Source organism: Protopterus annectens, chromosome 12.part0 (genome assembly GCF_019279795.1).
Source record: "Protopterus annectens isolate FY-2018-M chromosome 12.part0, PAN1.0, whole genome shotgun sequence".
Classification (NCBI taxonomy): Eukaryota; Metazoa; Chordata; order Ceratodontiformes; family Protopteridae; genus Protopterus; species Protopterus annectens.
In genome coordinates, this window is record NC_056746.1 from 97,829,124 (window position 1) to 97,846,827 (window position 17,704).

The following is a 17,704-nucleotide window of genomic DNA, read 5'->3' on the forward strand; positions in this document are numbered from 1 at the left end:
GCCCGGTTAAACATGAGGGTTCTGCAGTGGACCCTCCAGGTACAATGGTCCCTGTCTCGCAACCCCCTGTCTCACCCCATTTCCTTAAACAAGGTTTGCAGAAGATCGCTCCTGTGGTGGCTCCAGTCTCCCAACCTCCACACGGGACGTCCCTTCTCACTACCTCTGCCAGTCGACACAGTGACCACGGACGCTTCTTGCCTGGGGTGTGGGGGGGGGGGCATTTTTCAGGCAGGACAGTCCAAGGCACATGGAACGACGTAGAGACCTTTTTGCATATCAACGTCTTAGAGATGAGGGCGGTGCATTTGACGTTGCAGGCACGACACAACTCTCTTCCGGTAGGGACGATTGCAGTACAGACAGACAACATGTCGGTCGTCTGGTACATAAACAAACAGGGGGGAACCAGGTCTTACCCCCTTTGCCGCGAGGCCATGAGAGTGTGGGAATGGGCGATTTCCACCAACCGCTTTCTCATAGCAACGCACATTCCGGGACGGTCCAACATTCTAGCGGACAGGCTCAGTCGTACTATCCTGACTCCATACGAATGGTGTCTCAACCATCGAGTTGCAGAGCAAGTATTTGCCCGATGGGGGCAACCTTGTTGCGATCTTTTTGCCTCTCCTTCAAACACCAAATGCAACGATTACTTCGCTCTGATCCCCCCTCCGGGGGAGTCCCCGAGACTCTCTAGTTCATGCTTGGCCTCCCGGTCTGCTTTATGCTTACCCTCCTCTTCCCCTGATGTTGAAATTATTACAGAAAGCCAGGCAGCTGGGGAGCAAGATGATCCTCATTGCCCCATTCTGGCCTCGTCAGACGTGGTTCCCTTACCTATGGTCTCACCTAGTGTATCCACCATGGATTCTGGATCCCATTCCGGATCTCATTTCTCACCCTCTCGGTCTTCCGACCAACCTGGCCAACCTCAAGCTGACTGCTTGGTTGCTCCAGTTCCACTCCTCATAAGGACTCCCGGGATCTCATCACCGGTCAAAGCCATTCTTGTAGCAGCTCACAAGCCTTCCACCAGGAAGGTTTATCGGAGTAAGTGGAAACGCTTCACCATTTGGGCAGAACACCGTCGTTTAGACCCTTTTACAGCCCCGATATCGTCGGTTCTAGATTTTCTAACCTCTCTCTTTCACCAGGGGGCTAGTTCTTCCACAGTCAAGGTACAACTGGCAGCAATCTCATACTATCACGTGGGGCAAGAGTCTGGCCCTCTTATCACTTCCAAACTGTGTAAGACCTTCCTCAAGGGTACCTTCCTCCTTACGCCTCCAGTTAAAGAGGTGGTACCTCCATGGGATTTATCCTTAGTCTTGCAGGCCTTGACTGGTCCCCCATTCGAACCGGCGGCCACGGTTGATCTCAAATTTCTCTCTTGGAAGACCGCCTTTTTGGTAGCCATAACTTCAGCCAAAAGAGTGTCGGAATTGCAAGCTCTTTGTGTCAAACCACCATATCTGCTCTTTCACCCGGATAGGGTGTACCTCAGGATCAATCCGTCCTTTCTACCTAAGGTATCTTCAGAAGCGAACATCAATCAATCTATCAATCTTCCAGTGTTTTTCCCCAACTTTCATAACAAAGGAGAGTACAAGCTACATTCCTTAGACGTACACAGACAACTACGTTTTTATATCCATAGAACTGCTGATCATAGGCAATCCAATCAGTTGATTATCTCCTTTGCCAAAAGTAATTTCGGAAAGTCAGTTTCTAAAGTTTCTCTCTCTCTCGATGGATCTCGAGTTGTATTCTTTTAGCATATCAGAGCTCGGGAAGGCCTGCACCTCAAGGAGTCCATGCTCATTCTACTAGGGCCGTTGCCACATCTGCGGCCTTTCAAGCTAGGGTTCCACTGGATGACATTTGTTCCGCAGCCACTTGGGCTTCATCTCACACCTTTATCAGCCACTATAAAATAGATGTTGTCTCCCGAGGTAGGGCGTCCTTTGGCTCTGCAGTGCTCCGGAATATCCTTCCATGAAGGCCACCCAAGATTTAGGTAGCTGGGGACTCTGTCCCAAAGGTTGCTGACAAATGAAGTTCCTACTTCAGATTAAGAAGTTATGTACTCACCATAACGTTCCATCTGAGTAGGTATCTTCATATGTCTGCAACCATCCCCCCCCTCCTTCCCCCTGACCAATATGATCGTTCTTGTGTTATTAGCATATGTTCCCATTGGGAAACTTTTATCTGCTGTGCTATGGGGCAAACTTGATCTGAGGTCAATTAGGGTAGGCAGGGGATTATGGGTAATGGGAGGAGCTAGGAGCTCGGATCTATGCTATGATAGAAGTTGCCAGCTCGGATCCGAGATCGGATCCGTATCCCAAAGGTTGCAGACAAATGAAGATACCTACTCAGATGGAACGTTATGGTGAGTACATAACTTCTTATTTCAATCAGGGCTGGGTCAGACACTGCCTTGTAGGTCAGACATAGATCACCCCTCAGTAATCGGTAGGAAACGGAGTACTATTGTAGGGCTTTTGATCAGTCCACAAATGACATCTTGGTTATACCCTGTATTTTTTCGGTAAGAAACCTCTGAGTATGCTCCACTTGTTGCAGTCGCCCATCGAGTTACATGCCAAAAGGTGCACCATACTCAGTTATTGGTCTGAAGGGTACTATGACATTCTTCAGTCTGGATGCCATGTCCTTACTTACAAGTTGAGCCGTATCGAAGGATTTCCTCACCTCCATGGGCACATGGTGGTCAAAGTTCAGATTGCTATCTACTGAAGTACTCAGATCTTGCATCACTAGGCCCACCCTTAGGAGGGGTGCTGTCAGTGTTGTAAGTTGCAGGGGTATTTGATTTCCCAAGGGGTATTCTTATGCTCTTATTCACATTTAGTTTAAGGCCATGGGTCTGACAACAATCATTAGTCTGTGTCAGACCATTCTGTAGGATATTAGCATTTTTTAGGAAATCAGTGATTGCCACCAACTTGCAGTCATCAGCAGACTTATCAGCCAAAGGCCATCTGTAATTGCCATGACATCTGAGAAGTATATCACAAACCATAGGGGGCCCAGCACTGTGGTATACCACTGGTGATTGGCCTCTTGTTGTTCCATGTGGATTCCCATACTCTTAACGTGTCCTATATGTGAACCATTTGGCTATCCATCTGGTGACATAGAGATTTATGCTCAATGTTGTGAATTTATCTGTAATACTCAAGTGGGATAATGTGTCACATACCTTGGCCAGGTCAAGGTAGGCAGTATGCACTGTTTTACCATCATCTGTGGCCTTGGTGACCTTCTCAAAGAAGTCCTCCAGATTGAGCAGACAAAACCTGCCTTGAGAAAGCCCAACTGGGTTGGGTCTCGAGTCTGGAGATTTCCTATGTCATTGTTAATCAGGGCCAGCATTATCCTTTCCATAGCCTTGCATGTGAGGCTAGTGAGACTTATGGGCCAGTGTTTTCCTGTATCCGTTGATGGTTCCCCCTTGTGCAGAGAGATGACTTTTGCTGTTCTCCACTGTACTGGGACAAAACCTGCCTGGAGACTGTACTTCAATAGAGATCCGAGTGAGTTTGCTAGGTCATGTTTCAAGCTATTTAATAGGCACCCTGAGATTCTGTGAGGGCCCATTGATACCATGTTTATAGCTTTAGTGAGCATTGTGATGGACCTGTTCTTTTGTGATAAGAGGCAAAGTAGTAGTAGGGTGTATATCATGGGGTATAACTGGAGGTGATGAAGGGGTGAAATTTGAGCTGAATTTATTGGCCAGAAAATTTGCTATTTCTTCTGGGTGAGTATAAGTGGTGCCATCTACAGCCAACTCAGCACATTGTTGAGTGTTTCCCTTAAGATTTTGGACATAACTAAGTAATGCTTGTGGTAATCTTTTGCTTGGGAGGCTGTTTTAGTCTCATATTTAGTTTTTGAAGACTTGACTAGTTCACTCATTTGCCTGTTCAGACTAATAAAGGATTTGTTTCTCTGTTGTGCACCTTCCCACTTACTTCTAAACAAGAATTTCTTCCTTCTGTTGTAAAGTCTATTTATGCCAGGGATATACCAAGGTGACTTGTTTTTCCAGCTAGACCTGGGTTTAATTTGGTCAGGTACTGCTGTTTCAATGCAGTTGTTTAAGTGGTTGTACAGGGCATTTGTGTTACTTCTGCTTAGGCCTCTGTGTTTTGGGGGTTAGGGGGAGCTTTAAAATTACCCATGCTATCACTTTAATATAGGGTAATTTGCGTTGGAAAAATTCTTTAGGGTTTTAGGGTTTGATGGGGATTCTATCGCTACATTTATTTCAAAGGAGACCGATTTATGACCCGATCTTACCAACGAGGACATTACGCTTGGGGGGGGGGGGTAATGCTAAGCCATGTTTGTCAGTAATATGTCAAGGATATTTGAGTCCCTAGTGGGAGTGCAGACCATCTTTTCCAGAGCATTTGCATTGACAAAGTCCAGGAATCTCTGAGCCTGCATGTTGGTGGTCATGTATGTTTCCCACTTTATGGAGAGGTAGTTAAAATTGCCCATGAGTAGCATGTTGGGCTGAATGGCAAGTGACTCTAGTAACTTCAGGTATGTGGAGTGTTTTTCATGATTAATGGTCCACAGTAGCTATTGATGATATGGTGGGGGATTTTGTCTATGGTCAACTGGACATGGAGTAGTCCAAGCGAGTCCAATTTATTTATTTATTATTTATTTATTTAACATTTTTTGACCAGGAAAGTAGGACTAGGATAGAGCCTATTTTCAGCAGAGGCCCTGGGAGAAAACTCTAGACACATGTCTTTGGAATGTGGGAGGAAATTAGAGCACCCAGAGGAAACCCATGTGAACGCAGGGAGGACATGCAGACTCCACACAGAAGGCGCCCCAGACGAGAATCAAACCAAAGAACCTCTTGCTGTGAGGCGACAATGTTAACCGCTGCACCACTGCGCCGCCCAATCTAGACTGGATTGTTTTTTTTCATATAAATGGAAACGCCTCATCCTTTCAGTTTTTTTTTTACTTTTCAGGGAGTGGTCTGAATGTGTGTGAGGCACTGGAGCCTTGCATTGCTGGGGTGCTTTCCACAGCCTTGAATGACGTCTCTGTAACTACACAGATGTCAGTATTCTCCAAAGCAAGGAGAGCTTCCAGGGAATGCAGTTTCTTATTAAGATTCCGAGCACTGAGCAGTAGCACCTTCAGCTTGGCATTAGAAGTATTTGTTATGTTGGCAGATCTATTGGTTTGCACTGCCTAAAAAAAGGCACGAGGGTGGGTAATGCCTTGGCCAGTATTCAAAAGCCTAGCAGTGAAAGGTGCAGACTGTCTCTGGCAAAGCATCATGGTCCTGTTGATCATGTCGCCCCAGGCTGACAAATACTGGATCCCTTTGGAATGACGCCAGTAGCTAAGCCAGGTATTGCAGTCAGTGATTTTCTGTTTGTATTGTGGTGTTATTCCCGGTGAGGATAGAATGCTGCTCATTGCGAGGCTCATACCAGCCTGCAGCACATATTCAGAAACGTCCATAATGTTTCTCTTCGTGTAGTCCGGGGAGGTTCATCTCAGGTCACTCACACCCACATGGACTATGACTGAGTCATACTAGTACTTGTAGTTAGTACCCGCATGATTTAGCAGGCCCTGGACCATGACAGGCAACTGACTGTAGCCCTCTCCTTATCCAACATGGTGAAGAGGGCAACCATGGAGTCTCCTATGACTAAGATGTTTTGCCTTGGGTGCTTGCATGTGGAGACATTGTGATAAGTATTATTATGTTTAGTGGCTGGTGATGAATTGATTTTGTTTGCATGTGGCAGTGTACAGGAGACCTCTGAGGTTTTGGTGAGGTATTTCTGAGTACCTCTGCATGTCTGGGTTCATGTTGAGACATTTGTTGGTGAACCCTTAAATTGCTGGGAAGATGAGCATCTGGAAGTGTCATGGCCAGCTGTACTACAAGACCATAAAAACTGTGATTGTTGCAAGGAGAGATTCTAAAGTTGCGTTTCCAAGTAAACCTATGCTACTCCCAAGAACTGTCCCATGGGAAGAAAATTCTTCAGATGTTGAAGGACAGCAAAGAAACCAGATATAGGAACTGTTCCAGAGTTAAAAATTATTCTAGAGACTAAAAAGTATCATTTAAAGTGCTTTCAAATTTGAAACAAACTATCCTATTTATTCAGTCTGTCCCATCCGACCTGTGAATTCTCAAGATGCTTGTTGGAGCTGAATCAACAGCATTAGTGCTCAATCCTCAAGCCCCTTTAAGATTTTCCCTCCCGTATTGGATTACAGGCTAGAGTTAACTCGGATCCCATTTGTAGCCATCATGAACAGATGTGGATCTTGACAACTCAGTTAAGCTAAGAGCTCCACCTTGTTTGATTGTCTCTTAGCTTCATCTTTTCTTCTGGGGCTATATTTTAATGTCTGTTTTCATTTTCAGCCCCTTTTCCTCCTTTGTTGTAGTGGTGCCTTTTCCACCATCAGCTTAAAATAATAGCTAGATGTTTCTGCTGCTTTAACTGCTCTTTGGTTGTTTAAGTAACAATTTTCGTAATTGTTAATTGTATCACTAATCTTACTTGTTGTTCTGGCTTTATGTGGGCTTACTGTAATTTGTCATGAAAGGAAAAATGATAGATCATGATGTAAAAGTGTGTGCTGTATCTTTTAGAAGCATGTGAGGCTGTGCATGTACATATATAACCCACACATTTGAAAACCCCTAGTGTCATTTTGAAGGAGCAGCCAGGGAGTGAGCATGCATGGTCATAGTTGTAAATTTGTATACAAGTTACTTAAGTTAAAGTCAATAGCCAACAGTAGTAATGTGTTTGTATGAAATAAAGCTCCTTGAACAAACCCCCCAAAGACTCTTTGTGTCCCAGACACGAACGTGACATGGTGTCAGAACAGGGATGGAAGAGAGAAGAATATGCAGATTGAGATGCATGCACCAGGGCATTCATTTTGCTAAACCTAGCAGGTCAGAGGCCATAGAAAGAGAGCATTAATTTGTATATGCACCAGCAATATATGAAGGAGAAGGTGCAGACCATCATATTGTTGTACAAGCTGAATCAAGGGAAGACCCCAAGTGTTTGAAGCGCAAGTTCAGAGAAATGTGTAACCCCTAGACGAATATTACATTAGAGAGGCATTTGTTTTACACAAGAGATCAGAAACCAGGGGAAACATTTCCAGCTTATATAACTGACTTGAGAAACAGAGCTAAAATGTGTTGGTTTGGTGATTTAAAAGATGAGCTGATAAAGGACAGGCTTGTATGTAGTATCAGTAGTGCTGCTGTGAGAAAGATTTTACTTTGTGACAGTGATTTAACATTGACCAAGGCCATAGAGATTTGTCAAATCCACAGAGAAACACACAAGTATTCTTGCGAGTGACGAGTGCAAGGTTTCTGTTGGCTCCAGAGCACATGTAGCTAGTATACAATATGTGACAAACAAGAACAGGCGTAAGCACGTGGCAACGACAGGATTTCCAAAGAAGCCACAAGGTTTTCTAGAAAGTTCCAGGAGAAGTGCATGCTCCAGTGCAAGCTCAGTGCAATATAAACATGAATCAACAAAACCAAAATCTAGATTTATTGTTAACTGTCGCAATTGTGGTACGAATCGTGAGTCTAAAAGAGAGATGTGCTTAACATTTGGTCAGCAGTGTCACAAGTTTAAAAAATGGAACCATTTCCAAAAGTTTTGCAAATCAAGTAAGCCTCACACAGTTGTACAGAAAGGCTGCACAAAAAAACAAATTGATCAAGTAGAGCCAAAGCAGTCAGCTTTCTATGTAGATGGTGTATCGGTGTTTGGTGAAAGAGTTGATGCATTGAACTTATTAACAAGGTGTGGAGTGTTTTGTCCTGTCCAGATTAATGGAAGATCCACAGAGCTTAAAGTAGACACTGGTTCAAAGTGTAAAGTTATATCAGCAGACACATTTACTAAAGTGGGAAGTAACAAACAACTCAATGTAACCAGTAGTGTGAGACTTGTTGCTTATGGAGGTGGAAGAAATTCAAAATTCAAACCGAAGGTTCAGTGATACTTTCATGTTATTCGGCCGAGAACTGTTACGACTTGTTACTCTATGTAGTCCAAAGACCACTGCAGTCTTTACTGGGTCTCAAAGATCGTTTAAGAATGAATCTGCTTTCTTTTGCTAAAGAAGTTCAGCACATAAGTGCATTTCCGAGTTCTAATTTTTTCATAAGCCATTTTCTCAGAGCATGCTGATGTTTTCAATGACAAGTTAGGCAAAATTCCAGTTGTGTGTTCCATGAAGTTAGACCCAGAGGTCACTCCAGTAGTCAGACCAGCAAGAAGAGTTCCGATAGCCTTGCAAGATAAAGTTAAGGCTTAGATGGATAAACTGTTGCAGCAAGGTGTGATTTGTCCAGTCACAGAACCAACTGAATTGGTGTCGTCTATGGTAGCAGCTCACAAAAAAGGCACAGATGAAATCGGAATATATATTGACCCAAGAGATTTGAACAAAGCATTCAAAAGGCCACATCATCCAATGCGCACAGTCTAAGAGATTGCAGCTCTAATGTTGAATGCCACTGTATTTTCTGTTTTGGATGCAAAGAGTTCATTTTGGCAAGTGATGCTGGATTGCAGATCCTCATTTCTAACTAATTTTGGTACTCCGTTTGGCAAATACAGATTCCTAAGTATGCCATTTGGAATAAATTCTGCAAGTGAAGTCTTCCAGCGTGCAATGGAACAAATTTTTTGGGTTATCCATAATAGTAGATGATCTATTGGTTGGAGGCAATGGTGAATGAGAGCATAACAGAAACCTCAAGAAAGTTCTAGACAGAGTGCATGAAGTAAACTTGAAGCTCAATCCTCTGAAGTACATATTCAGACTTCCAGAAGTTACATACGTAGGACATTTGTTTACAAGTACAGTTTGAGACCAGACCCGACCAAACAAGCAGCTATTCTTGAAATGTCAGCACCACATGATTCGCAAGCTTTACAGCATTTTCTGGGCATGGTCAACTGTTTAGGCACATTTATACCAGACTTAAGTGAGATGGCAGCAACTTTAAGAGAGCTCACATGCAAAAATGTTGCATGGTCATGGTTGGAACAGCACCAGAAGGCATTTGAAGACCTTAAGCAAAAAAATTGTCACCCCACCTACGTTAAGATACTATGATGCGAACAAACCTGTTATTCTTTCCTGTGATGCTTCAAAATTTGGTCTATGCACAGTTATGCTTCAAGTGGGCAGACCAGTAGCCTATGCATCTAGAACACTAACCCAAACTGAGATGCATTATGCTCAAATTGAAAGGAACTTTTGGCAGTAGTATTTGCATGCTCCAAGTTTCACGATTATATTTATGGTCGATGTGTTCAGATTGAAATTGATCATCAACCTCTAGTTATTATCCTAAAGAAGCCTATGCATTCCACTCCAGCGAGATTGCAAAGAATGATGCTCAAATTGCAAAAGTACAATTTCAAAATGGTCTTACACTAAAGGCAAATTGCTTTATCTGACTGATACTTTATCCAGATCTCTCAGAATTACAATAGAACAGCTTAACGAAGAAACGTTTGACTTTGATGTGATGTCAGTGCATAATTTTTCCACCACTAGACTTGATGAGTTAAGAAATCACACTGAGACTGATCCAGTTTTGCAGAGTGTCTGATGGCCATCAAAGTAGTCTAGTGTATCACCTGAAGTGCAAACATATTTTCCTTACAGAGTTGAATTGTTTGATGGAAGATAGCATTATTTTTAAAGGTCCTGAAATTGTCGTTTCTGCTTCCTTACAAGAATATATCCATATTTTTCATCGTGATCACCCAGGGTCAACATCAACTAAGACAACAGCAAGATAATTAGTATTTTGGCCTTCATTACCAAAAGACATTGATAGAGTTCTTCTTGTTCAGTATGCAATAGTACCAGATCACATTTGCAAAGAGAACCACTTCAGCTAAGTCCAGTTCCTGCACTACCTTGGTATATTGTAGCAACTGATATTTTTGAGTGGAACAATCAACACTACTTAGTTCTGGTAGACGCTTATTCAAATTGGTTTGAGATTGATTTGCTACCTAACCTAACCTCAACTGCTGCTATTACTAAGTTGAAATGTCATTTCTCATTTCATGGTAGTCCACACACATGCTTTTCTGACAATGGTGCTCAATTTACTAGCCAGTTGTTTCAGAAATTTGCAATAGAATGGGACTTTGTATATGTTACTAGTAGTCCTGAATATCCTCAGTCCAATGGTCTAGCTGAACGAGCAGTGCAGAGTGCAAAGCAATTACTTGAAAGGTCAAACTGTGCAATACCGACTTATTTTTGAATTTGCTTAATCTCAAAAACATACCCTGTGATGATATTCTTGGCTCATCTGCTCAAAGACTACTTTCCTAGCAAACTAGAACTGCGTTACCTATTTCTTCAAGTTTGTTGCAGCCTAAATCTAAGAATACTAAAACCATAAAGGCTCAATTGTTTAAGAAGCATAATATCCAGAAATCTAGTTACGACCAATCTAGCAGATTACTTTGTCCGTTGAGGGAAGGAGAGAAGATATGAATCCAGACCACAAAAGGTTTTGATCGAATAGGACAGATTACAGGCATCTGTGCTGAGCTGAGATCTTACCTGGTAAATTTCGAAGAAGTAGCGTATAGGAGGAATTGCAAACATCATCTTCCTGTACCAGAATCATCATCATTGCAGTCACATTATATCTGTGATGCGGAGTCTAAATCGAAGAGCGAGTCAGACACTGTTTCCAGACCCGAATGTGTTCAAAATTCTGACTCCACTCCAGAAAATGATTTGAACATTACACAGGTCAATAATTTTAAAGAAACTGTTCCAGTTGCTAAATCTAATGACCAGTTTTGTGTCACATGATATGGACGAGTGTATAAACCAAGTGTGAAATACGCAGCAGCATGGACTTGATTGTACATACATGTGTATTTGATATTGTACAATGCATGACTATGGGTAACCTGTGATTTCTGCATGCCAAGCAGTCTCATAATAACTGCACAATCTATTTCTCAAAGGAGGAGGATGTAGATCAGAGTGTAACATGTGTGTGCTATGTCTTTAAGGAAGCATGTGAGGCTGTGCGTGTACATATATAACCCACACACGTGCAACCCCGAGTGCCATTTTGAAGGAGCAGCCAGGGAGTGAGCATGCAAGATCATAGTTCTTAGTTTGTATACAAGTTGGTCAATAACCAACAGCAGTAATGTGTTTGTATGAAATAAAGCTGCTTGAACAGAACCCACAAAGACTCTCTATTCATGTCCCAGACATAAAGTGACAAAAATGTTTAAAAATGCTCAAAATGCAGGCATAAAATCCACCCCTCCCAAGACATCCGTGATTTGTGTGTAAATTGTGCTTGGGGATAGCACATTTGACAAAAGGCTGTGACTTTCGTCCTTCCCTCAACCCTAGGGCTTTATAAGATAGAAAAAATACACTAATCCTTAAGAGGCTTTTGCCATCAGATCCCAAGACTTTCATGACCAAAACACCTTCTGAGAAATCCAAATCTAGAGACTCAGAGTCAAGAACGAGCCATTCTGATGACTCAGGACCCTCCGAGCTGAAAAAGGAAAGGATGGATGTCCCTTTTGTAAGTACTTTTCCCCCCACTGGATCCAAGGTTTTGAATTTGATAGTCTTTTCAGGATGTTTCTCCAAAAAAGATCAACCAAAGAGACTGCTGCCAATAGGGAACATACTCTGATCCCTTCTTGGCCCCATCTGCTTCTTCACTACGATCCTTCAGGTCCTACAAAAGTACATCAGAAACAGATCTTGATCACCTGATGTGAGTTTTCTGAAGATGCAGATCAAGCTAGGAGTCGTACCTTCTCTTTGGCTCCAAAGGCAATTGGTAGATACTATGCCCCTGCTATTAACTCTTTCACCAGTCTGCATATCAGCTGCAATTGTATTGGAGACGGTTCTCATCCCGGTGCATGGTTTCCTCAGTGCAACCCTGACACCGACCTTGAAATTAGGGGGTATTGGATCTAACCCACTCAACCTCAATGGCCTCTGGCCCAAGCCAGTCTCGGGACCAGGTAGTCAATGTTGAGGCTTTGGCACCATCTTCACAGCTGTCTCGTAGAGCTCCATTGATGATGTCAGAGACTTCATAGCTCAAGCCTTTAGCTCTAAACCCCTCATTGAGACCTTCCAAATTCTCTGCTTCAGAGATTCCATACTAAAGTTATACACTTGCTGTAATGATAGATCCTTTCATTCATGTCAGTATGATATGACTACCCTCCCTCCCCCTTCCCCTTTCTTTGTGCTTGTAAAACCTGAAGAATCTTATTCCTTTCATATGTATGAACATATGTTTGGCTGGGTTTGTATATGCGCATTCATCTGTGCAGTTATTGACCGGGTGGCAAACCCATTCTGAGGTAATTCTGGCCACTAGTGCATTATCCGTGGGAAAAATCTTAGGCTGGAACACTAATGCTGTTTAGTTGGATCCAAAAAGTGGCTCAAAGACCCACAGGTTGTATCAGATGGACATGAATGAAAGAATCTAGCATTATCGTAAGTACACAACTTTCATATTATTTGACATAAGTTAAAGATAGGCTTAGTGCAGTGTTAATCTTGAAATTAAAGTGTAATGTAATCCATAGTATGTCTTGGATATATGGATTTGCATCGTTAATGCTAACAGATACAGTGATGCGCAGTTTCTTAAAAAGTGAGGGTAAGACTGCATATCCTTTGTCTTTGTGTTATTTTGTGGTGATCTGGAGTTACAGAATGTGCCTATTTTAACCTTTAACCCTCTTCTTGTCATCGTTCCCTTTAATCCTGTCTTATCCTGTGGTTATAATTTGTGAATTCTTTGCTATGCACTCACAATAAATGCATTGTTCTATACTTTAAGCACAAGTGAATTTATTATGCATGTTTTATTATGTTTATGCTTGCAGAATTCAAGATGACATCAGCAAACTGTGACTGTATAGAGCACCTTCCAGTCATTGTAGTTATTACCATTAGAAAATTTTTACTGAGTATGACAGCAGGTGATTTTGGATATTTGAATAATTCAGACTGGAAAATGGCTTATCAGTTGAAGCCTTTTTATTATACTGCTACAAGATTTTCTTCAAACATGTACTTTTAGGGTGAGTTTTTCACACATCTGTGCTGTCATTGTACCGTATTCGGCACAAGTCAAATATTTATTTATTTATTTTACATTGGTTGATCGGGATTGTCCGACTGAGCTGAAGAGCCCTTTTTCAGCAGAGGCCCAGGGAGAAAAGCTCCAACATATTATAAAATTTTCATTATAAATTAGCATTAAACAGCAATGTTACAGGATTATTACAAGGCATTAAGTAGCAATACAATGTTATACAGTGTCAATAATCAGGAGTATAGCATAACTATTTCAAGATATAAAAAGAAATATGTCATTAAGATGAGTATAGTTTCTGGGGTAAGTGGTTACAAAAACCTAGTTTTATCATAATGTAGTTGCATGAAGGCAAGACAATTACAATAGAGTGTTTCTCTGAGGTGGTTTGCTTAATAGATGTTAGAAGACAGTAGAAAGAGCAGTCAAGGAAGATTAGAGAGCGCTAGTGAGAAGAGTGAGGTAAGGGCAGAAAGTAGATTAAGGTATGAGAAGTAGGGGGTGTTTAAGGAGGGAGAGTGCAGTGGCAGGACCAGTGACTTTTAAAGTGCTCTTTGGTGGCTGTCTTAAATTGTTTAGGATGTGTAAGGATCTTGATTTCTCGTGGAAGCCTATTCCAGGCGATAGTGGGGTGACAGCTGTACATGTTGCATCCAAATTTAGACTTGGGTTTGTAGATTTGTAGTAGGTCTTGGTTAGAGCGTCAGAGAGGTCTGGAGGGAGAATAATGAGAGATGAGAGGGGATAGTGCTCGGCAGTAGGAAGGCTGGTATAAGATAGAATGGATGATCTGGAGCTGAGAGAGAAGAAGCTGGTGGGGTAAAATCAAGCCAGTTTAGGTGTTTTAGAGAGACAGTGATGAGATTTGTAGGTCTGTTGGGCAGCAAATCTAACTATCTTGTTGTAGGTAGATTCGAGTTTGGTCAGGAGTGCTGAGTTAAGATTTGTGAGAATTTGAGAATCGTACATTAGACTGGGTAGAAGGTAGGTAAGAGAAAGAGTAATCTTGGCTTCAGAGGTAAGGAATTTCTTGTTATGATAAAGGAGTCCTAGTTTTGAATGTGTCTTTTTGATACAGTTATTAACATGCAAGTCAAATTTAAGCTGATCGTCGATGGTTACGCCTAAGAGCTTAGTACTGGCGTCTACCTGAATGGGAGTGTTATTAAGGGACTGTATGGAGAAGGATGGTTTAATATTGTTGAACCTTTTAGGTAGGGAGAGTAACAGCTTTGTTTTTTAGGGTTAAGGATGAGCTGGTTGTTGGAGAGCCATGTTTCAACTAAGTTAAAAGATGCCTGAGTAGTTGAGAAGAGCTTAGTGGGAGAGTTGGCTGTGGAGATGACTGTAGAGTCATCTGCGTATTGCACTAAAGATGACTGAGGACAGGAGGTATAGAGCTGATTAGTAAAGATATTAAAAAGTAAAGGCCCTAGGATAGACCCTTGAGGTACACCCATTTTTACAGGGAAAGGAGGGGAGAGTGCAGACTGCCATCTCACTGATTGAGATCTATCAAATTTCAGCCACACTGGTTGAGCATGGATAGAACACTTGTGTTGAAGTGTTGAGACTAAACATTAAATTCCTTTTTTAAATGCTAGTGTACAGGTATGTGGAATACAAGCCCATGGTTATGTGTCCATGTTGTTACTTACCTTGCATTGTGTTTCTGTTTTCAGCAGTTCAGCGTAGAATTAAATGTCTGACTGTAAACCTGACAAAAGTGATTCATTTGCAATATAGGCAACAAGAACTGTCTAACCTACTGCAAGAGAAGAAGTACCTGAAAGCACTTGGCCTGGCAATCTCTCTGGACCAGCCCTACACTGCTCTAACAGTAATTAAAGGTACGTCTTGCTGCTAAATTATGTCTGTGTGTGGTACTTCAACAAAGTAATAGTCATTTGTTTTAAAAAGTTATACCTGTGCAAAGCACAAAATCAGTTACAGCAGACAGACTTTATAGCTTCATAGGTGGTTAACAGGCATGCAGTTCTGGAGATCATTAAGGAGCATAGACGAAATTCCCAATTGCCCCAAATTTCTGTCTGGTTACGTGACTTGTTCAGTATCACACAACAGACAAATGAAGGTTGAGAGAGATTGTGTAACACATGAGGTAGCTCATAGTTTCATAGATTAATACTAGGCTAACTGCCCTTGTGGGCCATTTAAGCCTAGCCAATCACCCCATGTGAGAATAAAACCCTGCACCTTCTGTGTGTAAGGTTGAACATCTTAACCATTATGCCTACCTCCCACCAAAAACTAATTTGACTGTGGGTGGAACCACAGCTGAAGCACATCCTTCTTGAGGAAGAACAGAGGGATTCAAACACATGACCTCTAGACTACAAAACCAGCTCCTTAACCACTGTGCTAGCAAGCTATAGCATTTGTTCTTATTCATGCAGACAGTGCTGACGTTTATGGTTGCCATTTGCACTAGGTTGTTAATGAAAATGGTCTTTTGTTCATAAGAATTAGATCTGGAAATTTAGTTTGAGTTCCACTTATACTATTTCAGAATAACTAGTTTAATAGCCATATAAGCTTCTCCACCTACAGCACTTTTGGTTGACCTTGTATAATGTTTACTGCAGGACCCACTGTCAGACACCCTTGCTTGATGATGCCACCTGTTTTTTCACTTATGCTCTGTCAGCTTTTTTATTAATGTGTTTGTTTGTTAACTGGGTAAACTCACTAGGAATAAGGGCCCCTTTTCAGTTGTGATTTTGGAGCACTGTATAGTTAAGTTTCTTACTCATTCAAAAAATACAAATGGGATCTGAAGGATCAAACTCAAGGCTATATGACAAAGCTCATTAGTGGGTCATAGCTTTAATACTGTGTACCAAACTGCCAAACAGAATTGTTTGATTGACCAAAGCTCTTATCAAAAACATTTTTGTGTGAAAGCCCATTTCACTAGGTACATGGGTGTTTATTAAGCTAACAACCACAAGGGCCTTTTAAGCATAGCCATGCATCCCAAATCCTTGACAAGTTCTCATACCCTTGATAAGTGTAAGCAGGGGCCTGGGAGATGAACCATTTACAGGATACTTATGCCAAACCAGGGATGAATTTCCTGTTCCCCATCCAGTTGTCCAAGTTACACTTGAATTTGGTTAGGGAGGAACTCTGCTTCACATGGATAGAGAGCCTGTCCAGAGAAGAGGTGGTCTCCGGGATACACACCTGTCTGTCCAGTAGGGGCTGTTTATGTCACAGGCAAGGTTTACGTCTTTAGTTATTTGTCTGTGTCAGCCTTTCCTGGAGAGCATTTATATCAGTGGGGGAATTCTATGACTGCTCCTAATTTGCACTCACCTTCTAGATAAGTTGGAGAGCCTACTTTTAAATCACCAGAGTAGTATTTCTTTTTTTTCTTTCCTGGAATAAAATTGACAAGCACGATAGCTGTGTTGTAAGAGTTCTGCCTCGCAGCATTAGGGTCTGTGGTTCAGTCCTGACTTTTGGTCCCTGTCTGTGTCATTTTTTATTGTATACTTTGATTTTCAATTAAATATGTGTGTGTTTGTGTATGTGTATGTATGTATATATATATATATATATATATATATATATATATATATATAAACGTGAAGAACTGAACAAAGTAAACACACTAGTGAAAAACACTACACATTAAAAACAAAACTACTGTGCATCACCAGAAAGAAGCAAGCCGAACGAGTGTTAAGCTTTCATTCTTTTGTTAAGTATAAAGAACCGCTGTGGCGACCCCTAATCAGGAAAAGCTGAAAAGACAAACAACAAAGAACTTCTTCAGATAAAATAAATTAGAAATCCCAGCCAAATATAATCCAGAAAGCAGTAAAATAATTATGCACATTCTTAATCAGCCAATCAGAAATTCACCTGAAAAAAAAATACTGTAAACCAAGCACTGACGTATAACTGTAAACTGATAGTTAAGCTCATCACAAAACACACAGTACAAAGTAGTCTAGTAACTACCTAAGCCACTTCAATGCACATTCTAAATTTAAAGTTTCATTAAGTCCTGGTGCATTATCAGCAGATAGAAACAACTGCCATTTCAATTCACGGAATTCCAACAGTGTATCTGCATCTCCAAAAAATGGAGCAACCTGTTCCAATATAAAAAAACTGAAAATTGGAGAAACTCCTGCAAATAAGGCTATGTTTAGCCAAGGCATTCTTTTGATCTTTATTTCTAATGGCAGCACAGTGCTCTTTTATGCGAGCTGACAATTTATGTGAAGTCTTCCCTACATAAAAACAATTGCATTTTAAACAAATTCCTGCATACACAACCCCTGTAGTATTACAATCAAAATGTTTGTTAAAACACTACAGTTTTATTTGCATGCACAAATTGAACGAAGACCCAGTGTAAATAAATGTACACACCACACACCTATTACAGGGGAACATGCCTGGGGGCAAAATGTCCATCTCAAGTGGTGCCAACAGGAAAGG

The 17,704-nt window shown here is 41.5% G+C and overlaps 1 protein-coding gene across 1 annotated transcript in view; it reads left to right on the forward strand.

Annotated features, from left to right (window-relative positions):
• Positions 1–17,704, forward strand: part of TBL3 (transducin beta like 3) — an 825,158-nt gene that overhangs the window by 676,648 nt on the left and 130,806 nt on the right. Inside the window, exon 19 of the mRNA XM_044089118.1 lies at positions 14,975–15,078. Coding sequence (XP_043945053.1) covers positions 14,975–15,078 — 104 coding nt within the window. The remainder of the gene's footprint in view (positions 1–14,974; positions 15,079–17,704) is intronic.